Here is a 27,768-nt window from a genome sequence, read left to right as displayed (position 1 = left end):
CCTCGTATATCGTTCTATGGAGAAGGCTGGTAGTGCGCATGTTCGGGCTGATCATAAAAATGATCATCCCAAAAGTGAACATGCGCTCTGCTGCGCTACGCTACGTTGTCAGTCAAACACGCAGTGCTGCCGCAGCCCCACCCACCCCCCTCCAGCGTCTGATTGCCTCGGGCGTGGCCCGAGGCTCATCATCATTGAGCCGCAAGTATTTTATTTGAATAACAATGAATGAATGACAACCATACTGAAATTAAGTAGAACGATCGGTCAATGGGCCATGTGACATTAGTGGGGCAACGCCCCAGTGCCCCCAATGGACGCACCGCCACTGGTCTTTATGGCCCTCCACCCGCTCTCCTGAGAGAATTCACCATTGCGATAGCCAGGGACGGCTTCAAATATCTGGGTATTTTTGTAACTCCAGATCCCAAACTCTTTTACGACCGCAACTTACGGGGCCCGCTTCAGCTGCTCCACAGCGACATTTCCCACTGGCGTACGCTGCTCCTGTCCCTCCCGGGCAGGGCGGAACTCTTCAAAATGTTGGCACTCCCGCGTTTTTTGTATGTCCTTCAAAATTGCCCTTTCCCGATTGCTGATTCCTTCTTCCATACACTGGAGGGTGATTTGCGACTCCTCCTATGGGATGGTAAGACACCTCGAATTGCTCTGCATAAACTGACTCAAGGATGGTACAATGGGGGTATCGCCTTGCCAAACATGCGACTCTATTATTGGGCCACCCAACTAGTAGCCACTAACTCCTGGCTACATGGTTCGCCTACCAACCCGGCCTATCATTTGGAGCGCTACCAGACAGGACGTGGGGGATATCTAGGAGCCCTCTATGGCAAATTTCCCCGAAACTGGCACCGGGCTACTAAGAGCCTCGGTTGGGCTGATGTGTTCACCCGAGGTACCCCGCTCTGGGCCTCCCACAAACTGGGCTCCGTCTGTCACCTGAAGGGGTTTGACAGATGGGACACGATCAGTGTTCCCAGCAGCGTGCGCGCATGAGTGCCCGCGCACCTCTGTGACCCTCAGCGCGCATTGTGGTGTGTGAAGCGCACACACAGGACATCCCGCTAGGAACATTCGCTCCATCGTATTAAACGCGAACGGCGTGAAAAACATTTATTTGTTTTCGGGAAGCAGTGTTATCACGGTGCAAGAGGAGAGCACGGAAAACACGAGGTGATGGCAGGTAAGTGTATTGTACGCATATTGGCAGCCTTTGCAGGCGTTCAGCTGCAAGTTGCCCCTGCACTTGCTGCATTTATTTTCTTAATGGTGTGCAGCTGCATGCTGTTTGTGGACCTTTGTGAAAATAATCATGTTAATCGCAGCGCATGACTGTGCTGCGATTAACAGGAACACTTTCACAAAGGCCCACAAACAGACCTCAATCGCGCTCCATTAAGAAAAGCAACGCAGCAAGTGCAAAAGCAGGGCGTGTGTTTTACACGTCATGCTGCTTTTGCATTTGATGTATGTCTTTTCTTAATCGAGTGCGGCTGTGGTCTGTTTAAGGGCCTTTGTGAAAGTATTCCTGTTAATCGCAGCACAGTCATACGCTGCGATTAACATAAATACTTTTACAAATGCCCACAGTCAGCCCGCAGTTGAGACAAGAAATGCATCAAGTCTAAAAGCACAGCGTGTGTTTTACACGTTGTGCTTTTGGACTTGATGCAGGTGGCATTTGTAGTAGCGGCTGGTATCTAGGCTAAGTGGCGGGGGTGGGGGGGGAAGGGGGAACCGGGGACTGACATCAAAAGACGGTAAAGGAGGCTGAATATGTTGTTCCGGGCAACAATGCTTAGACCATGAAACATTCTCCCGTCTATGGAAACCATGCTTAAGGATACTAAGCTGGAATCTGCCTTTTGCAAATGCCTAGAGGTTACAGATTCAAACCCAGGTGGGATGACTCAGCCTTTCACCCTAGTGAGGTTGGTAAAAACAAGTACCTTTGAATCAGTCTAGAGAGGATGTTAAGGTCATACTGAAAAAGCAAATACTTATTATTTTCATTGATTTTGCTTTTCGCCATTTCTCCAGAATAGCTTTTGAAGCAAACCTTCATGTCACGTTTCTAAACACCTCAAAGCACAGTGACTACATCTAATAAAATACCTTTACAAAACAATGTAGCTTCGATTTTAGGCCTACTGTTACTGGTGCCCCATTTTTTGTTTCTAGGACATAACTCCTAGCAAGCCTACTAGATGACCAAGTCATTGTATTTGGGTGGTGGTCCCGTGTTTGGTTTCAGCGCTGGGACGCTCAAGGGCAGCCATGCGCTTTATAAATTTCTTTTCATTTCATTTCATTTCATTTCATTTCATTGGATGGAAATGAAGTGCCATAGCCTGCACGAGGAAAGGAAAATGACCATAAGCTGTTAATCCATGCAGAGAAAAGAATCCCTTTGCTGCATGGGGAAAAAAAATCAGCATCTGGTCTCTTGAGTGTACTCTGCCAGAACAGTCACACCCTTACTGAATCCCAAACACAAGCCGAAGCAGTACCCTCACGGCCTTCCTCGCGCCACTGCAACCTTCCCACTCTGTTCCTCGGACCCTCAGATAGTGTTCATAGGTACGCACCAGGCCCCCAAAATACCCACCCGAAATGTATTTTTACTTGCAATTCAACTTGTTCACCTTTCAGTAATTTAGCAGTCAATTACGAGCTGACATGTTTCAAAGTTGTTCTTATTCTTCAGAGAATTCCTTCCACCTGGGGATGCTTACATGCTGCTTATATTGTATTGCAGCAAGATATAAAATGAAGTGTAAGGATGGGGGATGATGGTAGTAAACACACCTGACATATGCAGTCGCGGACAGCATGAACGGGGGGGGTGGGGGGGTGGAAATGGGCTTATCACGGTGGGGGGTTGGGGGGGATGCGGGAGGGGTTTGATTAAATAAAAAAAATAAAACTGACCGTCCTGCGCCACCTCAGCCCCCGGCTCCGACTCCCGCAGTCCCGCGTTTTCCGCTCTCAACAGGAAAGCCTACCACAGGCAGCCTCCCTCCCTGCCACCAATCACAACGCTGTAATGGCAGCACTGTGATTGGTGAGGTGCAGCGGAGAGCGCCCCAGCCAGGTCATTAACTCTATGAAGGCTGAATGCCCCAGACTACATAAAGAACAAGCATTTACAATGCAATGGTTTCGCCTTTTGAAAAGTTTGAGCTATTGGCATTGTAAATGACAACATTTGTATTTATGTGTTGGTTTTGAAAATAAATAAATAAATGGCATGGTCATTTACAATGCCAATAGCTTAATCTCTTGCAAATGGGGCAGGGCCATGACGAAGTTGTTGCTTTTGAGTAACTACACCGATTTTCAAGAAAATGATGCTGTTGTTAAAATGTCGGTCGGGCCTAGTTGTTACCAATGGTCAAAATTAAGTCCAGCCTTCCCATTACTCGCTCTTTAGGTGTGCCCGGAGATTTCACTAGTCGCCATCTTGTAAATGCTGGTTGACGTGGGGCAGGAGTGCAGAGTGCCGACCCATGTGTCAAGAGTCACAGTGGCCGCACACATGCAGCCTGCAAACGTCGCTGTCTGGAAAAATGGTTGTCATTGAAATGGGTATCCCGCTAACTACGACCTGGCTAGCGCCTAGAGGCATTCAGCTGAACAGGCGCTCGATAAGTAAGTTGCCAGAAGTGCTCCGTGGCGTGCACCCGCAAGCACAGTTTACGAGACTGTTGTTCCAAATGTTTTGTGGCAGGCCGGTTGTGCGGTTTGAGTTACACCCGCATTAGCGTCCCGGGGTTTCCAGGCTCCAGTGTCTGCAGGAGAGGCGGGTACTGGACCTCATAGTTACCTGTTGCTCTTGTCTAACAGACTCAGTTTGCCGACCTCAGAAGGATGAGAGGCATACCTGGGAAGTGATCCTGTGTCTAGCATGCTATGTAGAAGTTTCTGCGGCGCGGGCATTAACCCATTGAGCTCTCTGCATCTTGAAGAGCTTGAGGCCTGCACAGGACCAGGGCACACGTCCCCTCAGGCCACACCAAGGGCTGCTCTGACAACAACTCGGCACTAATCCGATTAGTATCAGCACTTTAAAACCACAGGCACTCCGGGGAGAGGAGGGGGCGGCGGAGGAGGGGAGCGAGAGGGAAAATAAAGAGCGGGAAGGGGAGTGATAGAGAAGGAGGGAAGGAAGGGCGGAGAGAGGTTAATAAAGAGCTAGGAGACATTGTAAAACAAGCGGTGCAGCACTAATGAGCCTAGAGGAATCCAACCAAATGCTGCCCACGATAACAAACGTGCCATGAAGCTTGATATTGGATGTTTCATATAAGCGTCTATAGCCTGCCCTCAGGCAATCTAGGTCTCTTGAAGAGGCTCCCTCACTGGTCACTGCAGAGCACATGTGGATGGGTGGAAAGGCAACAAACCCACCCCCGCCATTGTACAGGGGATATCAGAGGCCAGGCCCTTGGCCACAGGCTTCACCAAGGGGCGGTTTCTCACAGGCAGGAACCAGCCTGCTCCAGAGAGCGAAACAGAGCCGCCCCCCTGTACCACTTAAGTTGGAGGGCAGGTAAAATAATGAGATGATACTAACACAAAATATGCAGCGCCAGACCATATATTTTTCCATTTCTTGCTGCATAATTTAGCTAACCCTGTCCTATAATTTGGCCCTCCTCTGCCGTTCTCTGGAATTCTAGTGTCCCTGCTCATGTTTCAGTGTTCGATTTGTTTGGATCATTGAAGCCTGTGCTGCTAATTGTAATAAGTATCTCTGCTATGAATTGGTGAGTTTCTTTATAAAAAAAAGATTTTGCCTTCAAAATGCAGCACGGTTTAGGGGAATAAAAGGCGAGCCACTTTTATTCAAACAATTTGTTTGCATCTCTGGGGTCGTTCGGTAGAATCCAGGGACATAGTTTAGGTTTTCTGCTGGATGGAAAAGCATTTTTTTTCAGTGGCACATAGACCTGGCAGAGCAAGCACTGCCTTGACTTGGTCTTCAGATGGTTTGCCTCAAGCTTTTAATGACTCATATCAAGCATGTGCAGGCGCAAGCCTGGGGGGGGGGCGGGGGGAGGAGGCGGTCACTGCAAACGTCCCCGGCTCCTGAGGAGGAAGCGCCAACTCCCTCCTGGCTCATTAATGCCAAAGGACCCGATTACGGCGGGAGATCCCCGAATTTACGCCGAAAAACGGCTTTCTTTTGGCTGTTTCCCGCCTCTCTTTCAGGAGAAATCAACGAGGCAAACACATTATCTCGACTATTTTTTTTTTTTATTCTCAATCCTTCCTCTTTTAGAATGATGTGTGTCAGGCTTAATATTCTATTGTTGTTGTTTTTTTCTTTTTGCAGTTTTCTATAGCGCAAACTCGCCACGACGGTAAATGTAAATGTAAATGTACATGTATTTATATAGCGCAAATCACCGACACGGTATCTAAGCGCTTGCTTAGGGAACCCGTCCTGGTATTCCCCTGTGAGATACCCCGGCAGGGTATCCACAAGGTGAAAGCCAGGCATCCCGCCGCGAGGGGCCGTAGTGGAGATTAAGCAAGCTATTGCCCAGAGTCGCAGAGTGTGACCCTGTGAGTCGAGTAGGCACCGGAGCGAGAATTGTCGAGTCCGTGGAATTTTTGAGCCCGAGACCCGCCGAGGTAGGGAATCGAACCCTGGTCCACGGCCGATCTCAGCTTCCGGGTCTGGCGCCTCTAACCACTGAGCCACGCTTCTCCACTCCACGGTATCACAGCGATGATACACACATGAGCACCATTTGCATTACAGACGGACACTTTATTTAAGACACGGGGTGATTAAGTGAGTTGCTCAAAATCACAGGCTGCTTGAGCCTCCCGCTAGACTCACACCTGGTTCCGCAGCTTCAAAGTCGGCAACTCTGCCGTTAAGCCACATGTTCTCCCGAATGTCGGCCGGTAAACATTACCAAATACAAGAGGCGGAAGGAGAGGCCGGGAAACACCACGCAGAGTAGACACAGAAGGAGCAGGCTGGCAGACGAGAGGATCAAACAGAAAACTGACAGCCGCGTGTCAGAAAAGAGAGAGGGCAGGCAGACAAAGACTGCTTTAATGGACATATGGACGGTGGGAATTAGGACTGACTGTCAAAGACTCACTGAGAGCGTGGGGGAGGGGAGACTGGGGAAAGAAGCGTGCCAAGTGGGACTGAATGACGGGGAACACCCTCCAGCGATCAATACAGATCAGACTACGCATAAGGATATACCACAGAGGAGGGGGGATGAGTATTGACTAATGAGAGACGGCATAAAAAATAGCTCACAGCTGTGGATGAGAACGCGAGCTAGGATTTCACTGCGTTGAAAACACACACCTAGAGTTGTGCTCCTGTGAGACTCTGTGACGGTGTCAAACAGGGGCGGCTGGAGACATTTGAAAGTGGTAGGGTGTAAATACTGCACTGTGGCGATAGAACGAGCCTGAACCACTTATGGGGGGTTCCGGGGGTCTCCTCCGAGAACATTTTGAAAACAAGTCAGGTCAGATCAATGCCAACTGTGGCGTTGGCATTGATCAGCTGGCGCTTCCTTCGGTGACCTGGAAGCCCGTGCAAGGAGTGTGGGCGGTCTCGGGCAATGCTGCCCTAAAGGATACCTACGCTCTTGCCATGGCGGTGCTGGCGGCTCTCCTCGCGCTGGGCTGGCAGCTGCTGCACGCGCTGCTGCTGGCCTGGCGCGCGCTCTGCAGCCGGGGCTGGGCGCGAGGGCTCGTGCGGGTGGCGACTGCCCTGCTTGTGCCGGGTGCGCTGGGATTTCGGCCGCTTCTTGGGGATGGCGGCAGGGCTGTGCCCGGCAGGAGACGGGGACCCAAGGCGCTACGATTCGAGAACGGGCACAAGCTGCCAGAGAAGCTGCTGCTTCACGTCGGGCTTTTGGTAGCGGAAGAGGAGCAGAGTTTCCCGGACATGGCAAGCTTGGTGCTGTGGTGCGTGGCCGTGGGCATCTCCTACGTGAGCGTCTACGACAGCCAAGGAATATTCAAGCGGAACAACGCCAGGTTGATGGATGAAATTTTGAAACAACAGCAGGAGCTCCTTGGCCTCGACTGTTCCAAGTATTCTGTGGAGTTTGCCAATAACAGTAACAACAAAGCAGTGCAAGCACTAAAGTCGCGAACAACGGTAAAGATGCTATCCTCCGATGACGGAAAGGGAGATATTGTGCGAGCTGCTCAAAACTTTTGCCAATTGGTATCCCAGCAACAAAGAAGACCGACAGATATGGATGTAGATGTATTAGACAATTTACTACAAAGTAATAAAGGTTTTCCTGACCCTGATTTAATATTGAAGTTTGGTTCTGTGGACAGCACATTGGGGTTCTTACCTTGGCACATCAGATTGACTGAGATCATTTCTTTGCCTTCGCATCTAAGCATCAGCTATGATGACTTCAACTCTGCCCTGCGTCGCTATGCCGGCTGTGAACAGCGTTTGGGGAAGTAACCGCCATCAGAGAGACTCTAACCCTGGCTGCCATGGACAGGACACTATGTTTCTGATGTTTACACATTTGTTCCATGCGAGCCCGATGCTATGGCCATTATAATTTATCAAAAAACTAAATAAAGTGTCTTACCTTCCTTCCTTCCAAAAAAAAAAAGAAAACAAGTCAGGTCCCGGGCCGGCAGCCAATCACAGCGCGGCCCGGGGAATGACATCACGGGGGTATCCTGGGCCAGCAGCCAATCACAGCGCGGCCCGGGACACACGGCAACAAGGGGCGGGACTTAAAAAAAGAGTCAGAAACGCCCACGATTCGCGTTCTGACCGGGCAAAAGTGATTGACAACGATGTCTTCCAATGGCTAGCCTCCATTTATGGAGCTAGCCAATGGAAGACAGAGGCGGGACAAAGCCCCATACTGTAGGATCATAAGATTTCGCCCTGGGCGGAGCACTGCTTCGCAGTGCTACGGCCAGGGCGAAACCTAAAAAGGGGAGTGTGCATGACTGGGTTTGTCAGCCCTGGTCAGTACCCACAACAGTGGGCTAGCCACTTCCCCCCCCTTCTGCCCACGAGCAGGACTGCCCACCCACCCGGCCACATCCAGGCACTTCTGCTTTCTCACAGTGCGAGAAGTAGAAACATAAAATGGTATTTTATGTTTCTGCCTTCTTGCACTGCGAAAAAGCAGTGGGCCACGCCACCATGGAGGAGCCGCCACTGGGCATTTGGCATCAGGAGCGCAACACCCATTGGGCTCAAAGGACTTCAGGCCCCCCCATCTCCCTTGTGTGTGTCAGCCTGGCCTGAGGGAGGTTCCCGGGCATACGCACAGCCGCACCCAAGTACTTCACAGGTCTATAAAAGGCCATTTAGTTGTTAAGGATTCTTTGTTGTTCTTTCACCCCTTCTTAGATTGCTGGAAGAATTAGCCCCCCCCCCCGAATTTTTACTCTAGTTGCGTTTCTGTTTGGCATTCTACTTTTTGTATTATATATTTGATATCAGAGACATAAAGAAGTGCCAAAATACCAGCCGGGCGGACACTATCTAAGCAGGAAAACTACAACACTCCTAGGAATACTCCGGGGATTCTTTATGAATACCATAAGTTAGAAATTTGTTCCATATGAAGGCGTAATCATTCAGTTGCAGATTTTCAACTTTTTCCCCATGTCCTGTGTTAATTGGCCTCTATCACATAATAGGCGCTGTATAAAACTGGCTTGCACTTGCATTTTTTGGGTTTGCATGAAAGGTTTTTTCGGGGAACCCAACACTTTGTTTTATTGTACCTTACGCCTCATAATTATGCCCACTGACTTTTATTTTTTGGTGTGCTTCCTATAAATGTTATTTAGCACGCTTTTTTCCCATTTTTAAAAGAAAAAAGGAAGATTGTCATGAATCAAGGCAAGAAAGTGAGGTTGCAAAAGATTAATTTTAAAACGTGGCGCTTTTACAGTGCATGCAAAGGACTACTAGAGGATTGGTAAAGGACACCGTTCCTCATTATTAATGGTCCTTTAACTATCATAATTATAACACAATCATTTGTGTACATATCAATGTTATTTTTTATTGTGTGTGATAACTATCGCGCATAAAACTAGGCCACTCATAATGAGGGTCTAAATCTGCTCACTTCCATATTGTACCAATGGCATCCACAGCTGCAGTGCAAAGAAACAGGATGTGGGTTAAGATATTCTGAAATAGGTATTATATAGCCGCCTACTTAGTATATATTCTTTCCAGCACTGTAATGGGCCTCACAGCGACCCCGAGAGATATCAATAAACATGTTTACACACCATTCAGCTCCAATAACCTTCTCACGCAAACTCGTAATATCATGTCACTGAACATCTGTAAGTCACAGTTACTGATCTGTGTCAGGGCCAGAAGCCAATACAAAACAACCTGCCTCTGCTGTGCAGATTTTCACTTTGCAAAGGGATCCATAGCAAAGGACCAGAAGGGGCAAATACTGCTGATGACTAATTCAAGGCACAGGCGGGATGGGGATGGGGGTGGTGTGAGTAAGCTCTCAGAGAGGATATGTTGAAAAACAATACAGGATTCTCAAAGTAACTTTCACTAGAATTGTGACTTATTTAATTGTGAGCCATTCACGCTATTTTTGATAGCCTGATAAGATAAAAGATAAAGCGCCTTTGCAGGATCGCAGAGTGTACTCCTCAAAGATAGATGCAGTACAAAGAACATATGAAACGATTTTATCACATTTAGCCCAATCCCATAATGTTAGAACTTCTAGATATGCTCTTTTATATTTACAGTAACTGTCCACAAATCTTATAGACCGGGCTTTAAGTGGGATGAAAAAAACTAGGGGGTCTCTTAAAGGGGTGTGACCGATGTATTTAAGGTTGTGGCTTAAAAACACAAACTGAAAATCTGTGCTTAGCATAGTGTGCTGCCTGACTGGTATTTTGCTGCTTCCAGATCCAGATATATAATACAAGTAACATTACACCTACAACAAGCCAGGACTACTGGCTTTGTCATTGGTTGTATTTTGCTGCTTCTTTCTCTCTCTGCATCCAGATATGTAATATAACAAGTAGCATGCCAGATGCCATCTGCATCAAGTCCAAAAGCACGATGTTTAAAACAAGTTGTGCTTTTGGACTTGATGCATTTCTTTTCTTAATAGAGTGCTGATGCGGGGCTGATTGTGGGCCTTTGTGAAAGTGTTCAAGTTAATCACATTTCATACACTATCTTTGACGGGATAGCCCGACATTACTCAGTAGCTTTCCCATCAAATTGTAAGTATGTTATGTAAGTGTGTAACTTATGGGGTATATGTGATCCTGTATAGGCTCCCAACATTTCCCCACCCAATGAACCGTGCTCCAGTTAAAAATCTTTAGTAAAATCTTAGGATGGTACCACCTATGGAGTCATATGCTTTTCTAAACCTGAAGTGTACTTGCCTGTGTAACCAATTCATGTCATGGCGTGCGTATCCAAATTGCAAATCTGCCTTAAGACCCAAACGTAGTATGAATGATCATCAGTATTGGCAGCTTAGTGTTGGTTGTTGATATATTGGTCTGGCCTTACTGATTAGGGGCCAAAACCCTTTCTTCTTTTTTTAAAGACCCAAACGTGGCACTGTATGTATGAAAATGCACTCTCTTTTCACTTTTCTAATCAAAGGTTTGAAGTGATATTTGGCGCTACACGCACAAGCAATCGGGCTCCTGGCGCACATAGCCATGGCTAAAGCGCACAGACACCCTACACTGCCGCACACAGAGGAAAAAAATTAGAGGGAACATTGGACACGATAGGCATCTCCGCCCTCGGAGACTTGATCCACAAGGGGAAACTGTTGACTTCTTCCGAACTTCAACAGAAACATGATCTTGCTCATTCCGAGGCATTCAGATACCTCCAAATTGTGCATGCTATCACTACCTCAGTGCCGGACCTCTCCTCCCTCCCGGAAGCCTCTCCCCTAGAGGACAGGCTGCTCTCAGAACCACTCCAGACGAAGGCGATATCCTGCACATATCGCAAACTCTGTAATAATCTGCCCAACTCATTCCAGGCCTTATGGGACAAGCGGGAGGGAGATGTGGGTGACTTGGACGATGATGACTGGAGGTCAGCACTGATGTCCCCCAGAGAGACAGCCATAAACCACCGTTTCAGACTGATCCAACTAAAAATCCTACACAGAACATATATGCCTGCCCCTCTCCTGGCCAAGTTGGGCAGACGCCCGGATGAGATGTGTGTCCGCGGCTGCGGCCTCCTTGGCTCCTTTTACCATGTCCTATGGGAATGTCCAGCTATCCAACAGTTTTGTGACAGGGCGGTTCGCAAAATGACTGAGGCAATGGGAAAGCCCATCCCTCTCTCCCCTAAGGAAGGGATTCTTAATATATGGGGCCCTACCGACCTTTCGGAGATTGAGCTACAGTGGGTGGCCCTGGGCTTCCTGTTGGTGAAACTCGCAATAGCAATGCACTGGGGAGCCCCCAGAGGCCTCTCCTGGTGGGCTGGGTGGCCGAAATGGATAGATGCATGCTAGCCGAGAAATCTGTATTTAAGATCAGAGGGTGCCCCAATAAGTGGGATAAAAAGTGGGGACATTGGAACGTGTTTAGAGGGGAGATCTGTACCTCCCCCACTGTGGAAATGGCAATAGATGAGGCAGGATCGAGACGACGTACTGATCCTTAATGTGACTGTTTCTTGTACATGCCTGATATATGTGATTCTGCTTTGTATTGATTGATCACCTGTATGATGACTCTGCTGTTGTTTTTCAATAAAATGTTAAAAAAAAGAAGAAGAATCAGATGAAAGTTAATACTCAATTCTTTTTCCTGATTGTCTCAATCATCGTCATAAAGCTAGTCGTCTGCTTTGAATTATATAGGGTTAATGTCTTTGTATACATTGATTTGTTTCTAAATGTATAATTAAACCTCACTAAACTCAGATTAAGTTGTTGAGTGGATTATTGTGTGGCTGGCCACATTGGTTGCACTGGAATGAGATGCTAACAAGTGATACATTTCTCAATGTACCTCTCATGCTCCTGAAAAAGGTTGCCTCTCTGGAGATAAATGTTTGACCGGACCCAAGTTCCAACAGCGTTCTTTATGTCAAAACCTACCAGACAGTGCTAAATAATTCGTAGGGATATTCTAAAAGCTAACCTAAGCGTGCATTCTGCCCATTGCTTACCATTGATTTTTGTGGTTTGTACTCACATTAGCTTGCTTTCTATTTGCTGGCTTTATTTGTTTCAAACTGTCAATCATGTCTTTGTTCTTCCTGTGGAGCATAGCTTGTTTGCTGTATTCTTCCAAAACTGCTCACTTTCTGTAAACAGGCTTTGAAACTTTGTTCTTATCTTCTCACATGTGCATTCAAAGACATAGGCAAATGTTAGGCTGTATCCTTCGGGAGAGCTTAATGTTTACTTTTCCTTCTCTGACTTCAAAGTGAGAGGAATTATCTAACAATTTGGGGGTGTGAAAGGAAAGGCTTTTCTAGCACACAAGAAAATTTAAACGTCAGCAAATGTACTGTGCAAATATTTCAGACTATATCAGAAATAGAAGAGCACAATGGAAGCAATTTTTTTCTGTAATTCTGAAGTGTGCTGGAACAAACATTGTAATACAATCAAAACAAATGAATACACTATGGGATGCCATTTCCACACACTATCGCTTGTGCACTGTATAGTTATGTCAATAAAACTGCATGACTGTGCAAATATAATGGTTATTTCAATTGAAAATGTGCTGTCTGTAATGGCAATCCAGTACCACATCATTCATACTCCATTCTACGCCACTCGACTCCACAGGACTGTGGTCTACTCCACTCTATGACACACTACAGCACACTACCCTACACCACTCTTTACTCTCGCCTCTCCTCTACTCTCCTCCTCTTCGCTTCTCTTCTCTTCTCTCCTCTCCTCTCCTCTCCTCTCCTCTCCTCTCCTCTCATCTCCTCTCCTCTCCTCTCCTCTACTATATGGCACTCCACTGTATGATATTCCACTATTCGACACTCCACTCTACGACATACCACTGTACGACACTCCACTCTATTCTACTCTACTGCAGTCTACTACACTCTAAACACTCAATGCCATTCACGCTACAACATTCAATGCCACTCCACTCTATGCCTGTTGGAAACTGGGCTTCTTTGCAGATGCCCCCCACTTTTTGCCCCATTTTAGACTGCTAGATGCTGATTTTTTACTCTGGCTAAACCCCACCAGCTAACCAGGCCCCAGTGCCTGTGCTCTTTCCCCAAAAAAGTGATGTGAATTGGTACACCTAATTTGCAAGGTACTTTGCCCACTGATTTGTCCCTCTTATATTGTACAAGTTGTACCCAAGGCAAAGGTGGTAAAGTGGTCACCAGGGCTGCAGCATTGTATTATGCCATCCTGTGTGACCAAAGTATTAATGTGTCTGCAAGTCTGTCATTGCAGCCCTGCACGAGCAGCCTGCCTGCTCGAGAGTGACTCTGCACACACCATGTGCTGCAGAGCCACACCACCAGCCGCCGCCCGTGGAGGGAGTTGCGGTGGGGTGGGGGAGGGGCAGAGAGGGGGGTGCTAAAACCCGGAATATGGATAATTGGAAGTAAACAATATAATTAATAAAATGAATTACGTAGCGTGGGCTGCATCGCATTTTGCGATGCAGGGCACGCTACGAAATTTGTTATATTTATTAAATTGTTTACTTACCTCTAATTATCCATATTCCGGTTTTTAGCACCCCCCACCCTGCCTTTCTGCCCCACCGCAACTTCCTCCATGTGCCGTGGCTGCACACTCTGCCTTAATATAAGTAAGTCACTCTTAAGGTAGAGTGCCTTATATTAAAGGTGTGGATATGCATGTTTATAGATATATATCTCAACAGTAACCCTGTAAAGCAAGGTTTTACTGTAAGTGACTGGCAGTCCATAGAGTAACATGGGCTGGCTACCAAGGAAACTTGAGATAGCCAGTTCCATTATGGAAAAAGCAAATTTTGTCCTGTTTGGTGTCAAACACCATGCCTTTTCACCCCCAATGCAATTCTCTTGTTAAAGTGGAGCTGGCATGCACAAGGGTGCCACCCTGAATGGGTGCCCTCCTAGGATACAATTGCATTTGTGGCCTTACCCAAGCCATTTGCTGCCAAGACAAGAGTCTACCCTACTGGTGGGATGTGCTAGCACTTCCCCAGGATGGAGACAAATGCCTGGGCAGGAAGGAGGTCACACCTCCTCCCTCCCAGGGTGGCTAGTGTTTGCTGTCATCAAGGCATCAATGCGTAAGCCTCAAAGGCTTTCACCGCCCTTGATGTGTAATTCCTTGTCCTCCACCCAAGTACAAAGCCCATCCCACCCTGTCCAGCCCAACAGGTGGGAGCATTAGCTATTCAGGAGGCGTACACCTCCAAAAGCCATCCCCACCTTTAGAGTGGGCTAAGAGGGCTGTCAAGCCAAGGAAGGGTTCTGTCATGTTGGAAGACCCTAAAGTAGAGGACTCTGGGTAGAAAGGGAATGTACACCCACAGGATGTTGTCACCACAGGGGTGAGTTAGCCACAGGGACCAGTAGCCCATTGACCACTGGCCCTCACACTTTTAACACCCTTAAACAAGGATTTAAGGGGCTCCCCTGAGACCAAAACCTCAGTTCTGGCTTTGAATCCAAAAAGAGGCGCAAAGGAGATGCCATAACGACAACAGGATCGTGGACTTTGCTGCCATGTGAAGATAGGACACTTAGGTGCCCTGAAGAGACCGTTTACTGGAACCATGTGTTCAACATATGTCTGTGGCAAAAGCTCATTGCTCTCACCAAGAAAGACTCCAGTGGAGAACAGTACCCTAAGCAGACTGACATGGATTGGTGGGACCAGTTCCCTGTAATCTGCAGAAAAAACAACATGCTGCTTGACAAGAATTGTGTGCCTGTCGAGAGTGAGCCCAAAGAGAAGTGGTACCCTGCAAGCCCGGAGTGGTAGCCAAGATTCCACCATGATTCAAGCCACTACTCCACTCCTGTCAACCTCCAGCCGCCGAAGTAACCGTGGAGTAGATTTGCCACAGCCAAGGCACGGTGATCGCCAGTTGGATGACCGACCCCTTGAACGACATCTCCAGCCCGAGAGCACCTCACAGCAACTGACATCGGCAACAACCCCACTGCTATGTTCCTGTATTCTGAAGTTGGAGTTATCGAGTGTGTGGCAAAACATCTTTGGCGCGACCTGACCTGGTGATTGACAGCTACTATCTACCTCGGCACCCAGAGCCACCAAGCAAGCTAGAAGAAATTCAGCTATTGAACCTGGGTCCCTGGACGCCAAAGGCCTCTACTCTCCATGGGTAGAGTGGCGCTCCATCACTAAGTGGGGTTTTGTCAAGTGCAAGTTTCACAGCTCCAGCGGATCCCGTTCAGTACCAAGGGCAGCCAAGTCTCCTCTGCACCTGGACTCCCTTGGCAAGGTAACGAAGCAACGACTGTTGGAAGTTGGTCAAACTTGACAAAGAAGGCCACCACGGCTGAAATGCACTGTTTTACATAAATAAAACTACTTGTGGATAAAATTGGTGTGCCGCTTCTTTTCACTTGAGACTGGATTCCATGGATGTATATATATATATATATATATATATATATATATATATATATATTTGACCTGCCAACAACCGGTCACACCAACCTTCTACCATCTGCCCAAAATTCACAAGAATGCAAATTGGGCAGACCAATTATTTCATCGAAGGGGAGCCTAACCGAAAAAATGTCACAGTATTTGGACTTCTTTCTGATTGATCATGTGAAAACCTTTCCTTCATATATCCGTGATACCACTGATTTCATGAGAACTATATGTGACATTGTATGGGAGTCAGGCATGTTAATGATCGTCCTTGATGTTACTGGACTATACACATGCATCTCCCACCAACATGGTATGCAAGCAGTGGAATATTTTCTAAAAACACGTTCATTGAGGTTTTCAAAACACAATGAGATGGTACTCGATTCTTGTCTTTCTGCCTCAACAATAACATCTTCCTGTTTCAAAAACAATACTTCAGGCAATGTAGGGGTATGGCGATGGGAACCTGCTTCGCCCCCAGCTACGCAAACTTGTTCGTTGGCTGGTGGGAGAGGCAGGTTGCCTGGCTGATGAAAATTAGCAATGGGTCTCATCAATTGAAGGATGGTACCGTTACATCGACGACCTTTTCATATTTTGGAAAGGTCCTCGAACAGACGCTGAGTCTTTTATCAAACATCTGAATGATAACACAGTGAACCTGCATTTCAGTGGAAATATAAGTGATACTGAGGTTGATTTCCTAGATCTAAAAGTGTTCATCAAAGATGGCAAAATATGCACCTCATTGTTTCGTAAAGTCACTGCAGGGAACTCGATTCTTGAAGCAAGTAGCTGCCACCCTAAATCACTTAAGAATAGCATTCCGTACGGGGAACTGCTTCGTATTAAAAGAAACTGTACAAGACCCACTGATTTTGATACAGCAGCGCAAGAATCTATGTCAAGGCTCCAAGTAAGAGGGTACTCGGATCAGATTTTAGAAAAAGCATTGGACAAAGTTCAAACAATCCAGAGAACCAATCTCCTTAAAGATAAGCAAAAACTATCTGCAAAGGAAGATAATACACCTCAATTTATTACCACTTTTTCGAGAGAGTCCAAAGAAATACATAATATCATTAGACAAAATTGGCAGATTCTAAAATCAGATGGGATAATTGGTAAAGAGTTAGCCTGCTATCCTAAAATCACATATAGGAAGAACTGTTCACTGAGAGATCTTCTGGTGCATAGTCATTTTGACTCAGTTTCACACACACCGAGACTAGCAAATTTAACAGGATTTTTTCCTTGTCAAAAGTGCAAAGCGTGCAAGGCAAGTACCAAACAAATAAATTACCTAGTCCCAGGGAAATCCTTAACTAGAAAAATCAACAAATTCTCAACATGTACCACCCCATTCTATGTCTACTGCCTTGTATGTCCATGCGAATTGCAATACATAGTCAGTACAATTCACCCAGTAAAGAGGAGAATTTTAGAACATGCTAGGGCAATACAGCATAATGACCTGAATTACCCAGTGGCAAGGTATTTTGCGAAAGAACACAGAAGTGATCGGAATCTCCTGCATTTTTGCTGCCTTGACCAAGTCCCTATAAAGGAAAGAGCCGGAGACAGGGAAATCCAGCTACGCCGTCTTGAGTCAAGATATATCATCGACCTCAATATGAGAACTCCCTTTGGGTTAAACACAGAAGAAGAATTAGCCATACATTTAGGCAAGTAAGTCCCAGTTTTCACACCCCCCCGATTAGTTTTAATAAAGTACTTGCAAAGCTGAACTCACTGAATAAATCACACGGATACATCTATAGCATTTTCATAATCGTTTTGTAAAAACATTTATCAATGAATTACTCAGTTGATTATGCATTATGAACAACGTCTTTAAAAAGTTGATTGTTGAGTATTTCTCCATGAATTTTGGAATGTATTTGTCAATATGCCCTAAATTTCATTTTCACCGTTTTTTTTCAATTACAAAACGACAATAATTTTTTAAATATGTGCACTGATAAAGGGCTTCAGTAAAATGAATGATCATGTTTGACAATGTGCCCATCCAGGGCTTTATATTTATAATTTTGTGTTAATGTTTTGTCACTTGGTTAAAGTGGTTGTAACTTACACACTCCAAGATGGCCGCATTTTAGGCATAACATTTAGTCCATCGTTGATGTTTACTACAGGAAATAATGTCATCAAGTGAAACTTTATTTAAAAATGAATTCCTGTGCTGTGAAGTAACAGCTAGAGGAAGGCTCAAAGCCGAAACGCGTCCTGTTGCTGCATTTTTGAAAAATAAATAAATATTGACCTTATCCACAGAGTGTTCCTTTGCCTTTGCGAAGGAAATTGAGCGGGGATATATATATATATATATATATATATATATATATATATATATATATATATATATATATATATATATATATATATATATATATATATATATATATATATATATATATATATATATATATATATTTATATATATATATATATATATATATATATATATATATATATATTTATATATATATATATATCCACACAGTCGCTGTACTTAGCGGTTCCCCTCCTACGGCATCGGTGTCAGCTTAACGGCGACAGCAGCCATTTGTAAATTATGAGGAAGTCCTCCAATCAGCCCCAATAGCATAAAAACCAGGATGCGGCACACCAGGAGACAGCACAAATTGTTTATTGTGCACCAAAGTTAAGGACAACGGGTTTCGGCGTTTCGCCTTTATCAAGTCAGACGGATTGGAGGACTCCCTCGTCATATATATATATATATATACTAGCAGCCCATCCCGACGTTGTCCGGGTATCAAATAGAATGTGTGTAATGTGTGTATTTATTTGGCAAGGGAAATTTATTTTAAAATCTCGCGGTAGACAAAATTTTTTGTTTCATTAGAATAGGGACTGAGAAGGCCCAGCTGCAACCCTGGTTGATGTTAGCAGGCACGTGTAATTGGTGTAGTGATCCGCCGCCTGAGCCCGGCTACAGCCCTGATTGATGTTAGCAGGCGCGTGTAATGTCGTTCAATGAGAGAGTTATCAGCCACGGGTAGATCCGTTTAATGAGAGAGTTGAGTGACAGCGAGTAGGAGAGGCTGCAGTAATTGTCCCCGTAGACACGCTCATTTGCGTGTTCCCCCGCTTGAGGCCCAGATGCTGGCCTGTTTGATGTTAGCATGCGCGTGTTCCCTCGCTTGAGGCCCAGCTGCAGCCCTGGTTGATGTTATCCGGCGCGTGTAATTAGTGTACTGATCCGCCGCCTGAGCCCGGCTAGAGCCCTGGTTGATAGTAGCAGGCTCGTGTAATTTCGTTGAATGAGAGTGTTCAGTAACAGCACGCAGGAGAGGCTGCAGTAACGTTACTTACCAGGCCTCCAGGTGAATGCGTTTGTCACGCCCCCAGCACACGGCCACAGCAGATGATCTTCTGATTAATGTACGACCGACATGGCATGAAGGGCGGAACGTAGAACACGCCCCCAGCGTGCCCCTTGATGCGGCGCCATTGCGTTCACATGGCATGACGGCCAGACACACGCCCCCAGCGTTTCTCACGCCCCCAGCGTGTCACGCCCCAGCATCCCCCTTGATGCTGCGCAGCAACGTAATTGGCGCTTGTATGTACGACTCACATGGCATGAAGGGTGGACACTCGCCCCAGCGTTTATCATGCCCCCAGCGTTTGTCACGCCCCCAGCACACGCCCACAGCCCACAATGTGATGGCCGTACCACACGCCCCCAGCGTTAGTCACGCCCCCAGCCCACACCCACAGCACAACGCAGACACGCCCACAAGGGACTACTTTGCTGGCACGGTTCTTTTACCTTTTAAATGTATAGAGGAGTTGGCCTAACGGCTAAGGCGCTCGACCTCGGACCTGAGGATCTGGGTTCGAGTCTGGTAACGACACCAAACATCCTGTGATTCTGGGCAAATCACTTAATCTCCCCGTGCCTAACAAAAATGAATGTGTGTCCTCATGTAACGTAACTGGTGCTATGTAAAGCGCTCTGATACCTGATTCAGTTTGGGTCAAGTTCGCGCTATATAAAACTCTGCAAAAAAATAAAAAAATAATAAATATGGTGGCCGTCTGCATAGCCTATGTCCTTCTGCTGCAACTGCCCTTTCCAACGCTGTATTGGGTGTTGTGATTGGTGCTGTGGTTACTGAGATTACCCGCCTCAAAGGTTTGGGCTCTCTCTTTATAATATTAGTATGGATGGATATATATATATATTCACTGAAAAAACCATAGGTTATAGACCATATATAGTTAGGAATTAGCATTTAGAAAACCTTATTTTACTCACACAAAACCATTGAAATTCCATATATAGTTAGTTGCACTAACTATATATCGCGCACCCGCAATCCACTGCTGATGATGTCACATATTACATCATTCATGACATGGTCAGTGACATCACTGATGACATCACTGATGACATCTCAAATGACATCACTGATGACATCACTGATAACAACATCCAGTGATTTTTTGTTTCTATAAAGTTTAAATATGTCTTACATATTGAAGAATGAGTGGATGTGTAAGTGTCTGGACAAAGGATTTAGTAGGTGCATGACTGACTGTATGAGTGAGTGATTAAATGTGTCTCACTGACTGCATGGGTTAGTGACTAAACTGTCTTAATTTGTGCATCATTATGTCTGTTGTTCTGTAAACTGCTGCATGTGTTGATCAGTAGCTATATGAGTAACTATATGGGTTATTGATTGATTGCCCAAGTATTTGTATGGGAGACTGAGTGTGTGTGTGGCTAGCTGGGAGGTGTGTGACTCTGTGCAGATCAATCTGTACTTGTATCAATGATTGTATAAGAAGGTAAGTATGTGTTAGTATATGTTTGAAAATGTAAGGTGCTCTATGTTTAACTGTATAGACAAGAAAATGAAAGTGTCATTGATTCTTTACAGGACTGACTAGGTGTGTGAGTAACTCCATGGATGAGTGGCAGACTGTGAGTGTCTGTATAGGTGTATGAGTGCATATGATAGTGTTGTAAAGATGAGTGATTGTATGTATGAATGATTGTATGGGTGAATGAGTGAAGGTGTGTGTAGACGTAGCAATCAGTGAGTGCGTATGTAGTAACTAGTATTGGTGTGTCAATGGTTTCAAAAATTATACTCTCTTTTTAACACTGGGTGAAACAGAGGTTATATTAAAATGTGAGGAGATGCATTGTATTGTCACATGAATGATATCATCAGTGATGTGGTCATTGATGTCAAATGAGATGTCATCAGTGATGTCATCAGTGATGTCATTTGAGATGTCATCAGTGATGTCATCAGTGATGTCACTGACCATGTCATGAATGATGTAATATGTGACATCATCAGCAGTGGATTGCGGGTGCGCGATATATAGTTAGTGCAACTAACTATATATGGAATTTCAATGGTTTTGTGTGAGTAAAATAAGGTTTTCTAAATGCTAATTCCTAACTATATATGGTCTATAACCTATGGTTTTTTCAGTGAATTTTCAAGGTTTTGTAAATGCTAATTCCTAACTATATATGGTCTATAACCTATGGTTTTTTCTGTGAATTTCATTGGTTTTTTAACAGCTAATATCTGTAGCTGTAAAATGTATTCTTCTTTAAATCCAAAAATATATTTTATATGTTTATGAATAATTTTTTTTTTAAATATTTTTTTTTCTTCGTTCCCGCTTCGCGAATCGGGAAGCTTCCCGTTAGCTGACCTTGATGCCGCGAAATAGACCGCGAGCCGGTAAACGTTTCTTTACCGCAAGTGCCGCGTTAGAAAACAACATCGTGACGCCTCCCGTCCGCATGACGTTTCACGTTGTCGCGTGATACGTCATATGACGTGCTACGTTAGCGAACTGGTACGCGAAGCGAGTCGCAAAGCGCAGGTTTCTGGAAGCAAACCGGGAGGCCCTGCAAAGCGCTTAACGTAAACACAGCAAGTCATGTGACTTGGTAATAACACTTTTCATTGGTTCATTTCACTTTTGGTTTCCTAATGATGTAAGACTAGGTCATATAATCTAAAATGAACACTTTTGATTGGTTGAGAACTCTTGTTTTTCCCAAATGATGAAAATCCCTCCTTCTTTCCTCACTCTGACTTTCATCATTGTGAGAGAAAGACCCTTTGTGATCACTGAGCAATGGCTTCTTTAGTAGCTTCAGCTGGTGCTTCCCCACCACCTCCACCACATCCAAGGAAGAGTGGACCACCTGCTCAAGTTATAATTCAACAAGAAGAAGAAGAAGAGGAACAGGACGACGAGCACGAAGAGAGGCAGTTTTTGCCTGAGCAGCCCAGGACGTCTCACCGGAAAGAAAACTTCATTTGGCAATTTTTTAAAATTCCCAAAGGTCAGAAAAAAGTAAATGCAAGATACGTAACTTGCCTTATATGTCAAGATAGACTGTCCAGAGGAACCGAGAAAAAATACAGTTTCGGAAACTACACAATGCATCGCCATATGACTAGGTGGCATCCTAACAACTACAGTGCTGCACAGTTTCGGAACGACCTAGATAATCTCCCTATTATGGCCAGAAGATCTGTTGTACCGGAAGTAACGGGACCAGAGGGCAGGGAGATGGTGCCAAATATACAAATGAAATTTGGTGAAGTAAAACACATCTGCGTATTTTGCGATGGATTCATTTCCTACGGAGAAAAAAGCATCACTCTGATCAACAGAGCTATTGACTATCATATGCAAGTTTGTACGAAACGCCCAAAATAATAAATACTTCTTTTTTTGTTTTGTTGCTCCTGTTGAGCCCTTTACAATGAATCGTTTTCATTGCCCCCTCCAAGAAAAAACCCAAAAAATATAAAGCTGTTCAGAAAAATTCAAAAAAAGTAAAAAAATGTTCCGAAAAAAAATAAAAAAAATATAAAACAACAAAAACAATAAAAAAAAAGTTCTTTTCAGAACTACCTCCCCGTTATTAAAAAATTGGTACAATATTTGGAACTGTGCCAACCTCTATTTCTCTTAGTTCGCTTCCCAGTTCGCTCGCCGGTACGCGAACTAGAAGCGAACCAAAAACAGTAAGTATAAGGGAAGGAAACAGACACTTATGTTAAAAGAAAGACAGCTATAGGGGAGTAAACTAGAGATACTATTACCCGTAATCCACTGCTGATGATGTCACATATTACATCATTCATGACATGCTCACTGACATCATCAGCAGAGGATTGCGGGTTTTTTGGCAACGTGCCTTATCCACGGTTTAATAACGCTGCCTTTTGCTTTATATAAGTTTTCAAATTGTATGAAATATATACCAATAGGTCGTTATGAACCTTTAGGTAGTGCTTTTCTTCATGAGGTCTGGTCGCTTCCATACACATACAGATGTTTCAAAGATGATCAAGAAGTTTATCTGAATGGAGAGGAATGCACTGAGACGCCAGATCATTCACTAATGTGTAGGCACATACAGTTACACGGTTCATGCAACAAACACCGACCAAATATGGCTTGCGTGTTGCAAGGCACGCCAGTTCCTGCTATCATCCCCACGTTCAAGTTGTTGGAAAATGGTAGTTATTTGATGCTCAATAATGAAGATTGTTCTGAGTTAATTGAAAAGGGTCTGCACCTCTGTACGGGTGTTCGCTATGTGAAGCACGAAAGTTTCACGGGCCGAACTCAAGGCCACCTCTCTCTGAGACAAAAGAGCTCTTATTCTTGCCATGCCGTTGAAATCTGTCCCAAGGTTGGTATTTGTGGCCAGATTGAAAACTCCCTATGTTCATGTGTGGGAGGAAATAGAACATTTCTGCAGCAAATAACCCGTTCACTTACTGTTACGATAAAAGGAATACTTTTAATTCAGATTTGCCTTTCAATTTCAGCAAGATGGTTCCGACTATCTTTAACGCATCCTCCACAAAGACCCTGGCGCACTTTTTTAAAGTTGTTACCAGTGGTCTCGTGACTTCATTTGAGAAAATCTTTGGAGTCATCCCTGCTTCCTTTCATTCTATTTTCTCCACTCTGGTTCGTGGATTGGCATTTTTACTTGCATTACCAGCGGACGCTCTTGTGCTTTTTTACATTTTTAAATATGGATATCCCTCCTATGCAACCTCCCACCCTGCAGCTGCTGACACTGTTCCGCAATCGCATGCTAGAATATTATGGCACAATGCCGTTGGCGATATTAAGCACGGCATATGGATTATCTTTTCGATTCTCCTACTTCACCTGTGTCCAGCCTGTATTTCACTGCCTGACCTGTGATTTCGATTGGGCCATTGATTTGTGTCTCTGCGGACCGGTTTCTCCTGACGTCGACTTTAATCAGCTGATGACTCCTATCATTACTCACGAGTTGGTTTGTCCTGGCGAAAGGATTATGGCTGTGGCATTGATGCATGGACTACTTGGTCCCTGGAATTTACTGGCGGCAGCACAGTCTTTCTTGGAACAGAGCTTTCTTGAAAACCCACCGAGCTGTCCTCTGATGGTGATAGAGGATCCGGTGCTGGGAGAGCACGTATGTTCTTTTCCGCTTTTAAATTGGATGGCTGAACTGTTTTCGGATGAAGACGGTGACTTCCTATTGGAGGCTGTTGCAGCTTATTTTGCATACACAGTTATGTCATAGACCTTTTTCATGTTTGATATGCTGAGTACTAGCATTTCATTGACAATTCATTGACTTATTTGTCAAGTTTTTATTATTTACCTTGCCTATTGGCTTAAGACTCGATAAAGTACTTGGCTGTTTTATTTTTCTTTAGCATTAAATTTTCCTAGTTTTTAATGCTTTACCTTGCGGACCGTCCACATATAAACTTGCAATCTGCTCTCATGAGATGGCACTTCTATTATCTTATTCAGTTCGTTTCCGGATCATGGGGAGGTGTCATCTAGGTCCTGGATATCTTTACACCGTGTTAAGTTAGCATGGGCTCATTACCGGTTTAAACGCCATTTTTCCTTTTTTGCAACTTCTGCACACGACACTTAGTTGTTGCTTTAGCTTTCCACCTAGTAGTTCATCGTGGTTTACATGAGAATAATATGTTATTGCTCTACTATCTGCTTTGCTTGTTAAACTATATCTGTACAGCGAGTGCTAAAGTTTCAAGAACAACACGATACAGAATTGTTATGAGGTCTGATCTCCACGACTTCATACTCATAACATAAGTGCAACTTCTGCCAATTCTGGGCATGAGGCGGGTTTTATATTGCTTTGCCGAACACACATACACAACAGTTGATGCGGTTCACATGAAGAGAGAGCTGGTGTATGCTGATGTGATTCCTTCAAATCTAAGACACTAAAGTATGGGCACGCCCTAAACCAACACAAAGAGACCTTCTTAGCAAATAATATAATATGTGTATTAGGGAGGGTGAGATATAAGCAGCCGCGGGCCGTGGAGGGAGTTACGGTGAGGCAGGGAGGCGGGGAGGGGGAGAAGCAGGGTGGAGCCTTCTCTACCTTGCCCCTCCCCCTCCCCGCCTCCCTGCCCCACCGTAACTCCCTCCACGGCCCGCGGCTGCTTATAAGTGTTGCTAACTCTTATTCATTTACAGCATGTTAACATACTGTCACCATTCGCTTTTTATGTACTAGTAACTATGCTGGTAATTTTGCTACTGATAATATGTGTACTTGTATTCTCCACCCTGCTTCTCCCCCTCCCAGCCTCCCTGCCTCACCGTAACTCCCTCCACGGCCCGCGGCTGCTTATAAGTGTTGCTAACTCTTATTCATTTACAGCATGTTAACATACTATCACCATTCGCTTTTTATGTACTAGTAACTATGCTGGTAATTTTGCTACTGATAATATGTGTACTTGTATTATCTAAGATACTACGCCTGAGAAGACGGCATTAGTAAATAAACATTTCAAATACACATGTGTTCTTCTTAACTCCATGTTCTGGTTTCTAAGAAATATATAACGACCGACTGTTCATGAGTTCCACGTATCCTGAGGTACTATAAGTTCATATTCTGGATTGTCTAAACATTGAGAGTTTGTTATATCCAATGTGACACTGTACCTAGCTTGCTAAGGAGTTTTTGATTACTAACGTGAGTTTTGGGACACCCTAATTCGCCGAGGTTCCAATCCTCTGTCCACAGTTCTGTGTGAGAACAGAAACCCTGCGACAGGGGCACCCCCGACCCTTGCTGGAGCTTCATCACACTTGCGATACAACTCCAGCAATGCGCCACCTTTACGTCACAGATACATCACGCATCTGTGCTGTTTTTGCCCCATGATGCGCCGCATTGTAAATGCAGCACACCATAGGTGACGGAACAGCGGCACAGAATGACTAACACATCCCTGGTGATGCGCCAGTCATCATAAATGTATCCCTATGCTTCTTATCTTGTTAGAGATGAACCGCCATATGTATCATCAAAGTTTTTTGCATTTCCTAAATAGCGAACTTTAAGGAATAAATAGCGATTCTTTACCATTCCTAGTTTGCGATTAGCTATTTGCTAATTACAAATTACCCATTCATTTCCTTCATTTCCATAGGGCGGTTGGACTCACTTTTAGCTCGAACGGCTGAATGGATTTCCCCGAAACTTGGCAAAATTGTAGGGACTGGTAGCCCGATGTGCCTTTGCTATGTCTCAAGATATATGCTCCAGTGGTTTTTACGAAAATTAACTTTGAAAAATATATATTGGGCTACATTGGCCTATATATATGTTGGAGCCCAAATGTAGCCCAATGTAGCCCAATGAAGCCCAATGTAGCCCAATGTAGCCCAAAGATGGCCGCCAGACACACAAAAAAACAAATGTAGCCCAAATATCAGCCAGATGTAGCCCAACTATAGCCCAGTGACAGAATGACCAATCAGCTTCGCAAACCTCCGTTACGCGAAGCGGAGCGCTGTTACAGATATATATCTTTTTTTGAACGTTAATTTCTCAAAATCCACTGGAGCACATATATTGAGACCTAGCAAAGGCACATCGGGCTACCAGTCCCTAATATTTTGCCAAGTTTCGTGCAAATCCATTCAGCCGTTCGATTATTATTATTATTATTTTTTTTTGCCCCGCGGGGCCCTTTTAAAACCTCCACATCAAACCTAGGGGGTCAGCGAGGATCTACTATGCCCCCTTATAGTTATTTCCCCCTTTGTTTTGACCTCCTCTTGTCTCTCGATCCTACCGAGAGACAAGATGGCGGCCGCTACGGACTTTTTGGAATGTTGACAGACGCCGGAGAACCAATCAGCTTCGCTTCACAAAGCTCCGTTGCGCGTAAAGTACGCGTCCTGGGACGCTGCCAGGTCCGCTGTTACAGATATATATCTTTTTTTAAACGTTAATTTCTCAAAATCCACTGGAGCACATATATTGAGACCTACAAAAGGCACATCGGGCTACCAGTCCCTACAATTTTGCCAAGTTTCGTGCAAATCCATTCAGCCGTTCGGGCTAAAAGTGAGGCCAACCGCCCTATGGAAAACTCAATGTTAAAAACACGTTTTGGGACCCCCCTTTTTTCTCGGCCCCCCCTTGACGAACCCCCCCCAAATTTTCAAGGGCTGCTCAGAAACAAAATGTGCCATTTTCCTGAAAATTTCAGCCAATTCCGTCCACAAACGCCAAAGTTATTAGACATAGAATTTTCAAAAATCCCATAGAGAAAAAATCCTAACTATATATACCTACTGGCGACCGCCAGTAGGTAATATATATATATATATATGTATGCATATATATATATATATATATATATATATATATATATATATATATATATATATATATATATATATATATATATATATATATATATATATATATATATATATATATATATATATATATTTTTTTTTTACCCTCTCATTTCATACAGAAAGGGAAACTCCTTTAAGGACCATCTAGTTGACAGCCACTATGAAAGCAGAAAAAAGAAAAAATCGACTGTCTGTGGCTTCTTCCCATGCATGAAGTGTAAGGCCTGTAAAAACTCAAAGAAGGTCAAAGAATATCAAATACCAGGAAGGAAAACCAAAACTAAAATATTGAAATTGCTCAACTGCCATTCTGACTATACTGTATACT

The 27,768-nt window shown here is 44.7% G+C and overlaps 1 protein-coding gene across 1 annotated transcript; it reads left to right on the top strand.

Annotated features, from left to right (window-relative positions):
* The first annotated feature begins 6,606 nt into the window (after positions 1-6,606).
* LOC144819820 (dehydrodolichyl diphosphate synthase complex subunit NUS1-like) lies at positions 6,607-7,633 on the top strand. The gene has a single exon (XM_078677548.1). The coding sequence runs from the start codon at positions 6,656-6,658 to the stop codon at positions 7,490-7,492; it is 837 nt and encodes a 278-aa protein (XP_078533674.1). The 5' UTR covers positions 6,607-6,655; the 3' UTR covers positions 7,493-7,633.
* The last annotated feature ends 20,135 nt before the right edge of the window (positions 7,634-27,768 follow it).

Source organism: Lissotriton helveticus, chromosome 2_1, assembly GCF_964261635.1.
Source record: "Lissotriton helveticus chromosome 2_1, aLisHel1.1, whole genome shotgun sequence".
In the NCBI taxonomy this organism is placed as follows: domain Eukaryota; kingdom Metazoa; phylum Chordata; class Amphibia; order Caudata; family Salamandridae; genus Lissotriton; species Lissotriton helveticus.
Note: the sequence above shows the minus strand (reverse complement) of the source record. Positions and strands in the feature narration are given on the sequence as shown.

Excerpts from the sequence above, each read along its gene's own strand:
- LOC144819820 (XM_078677548.1), top strand. The coding sequence starts at position 6,656 with ATGGCGGTGCTGGCGGCTCTCCTCGCGCTGGGCTGGCAGCTGCTGCAC.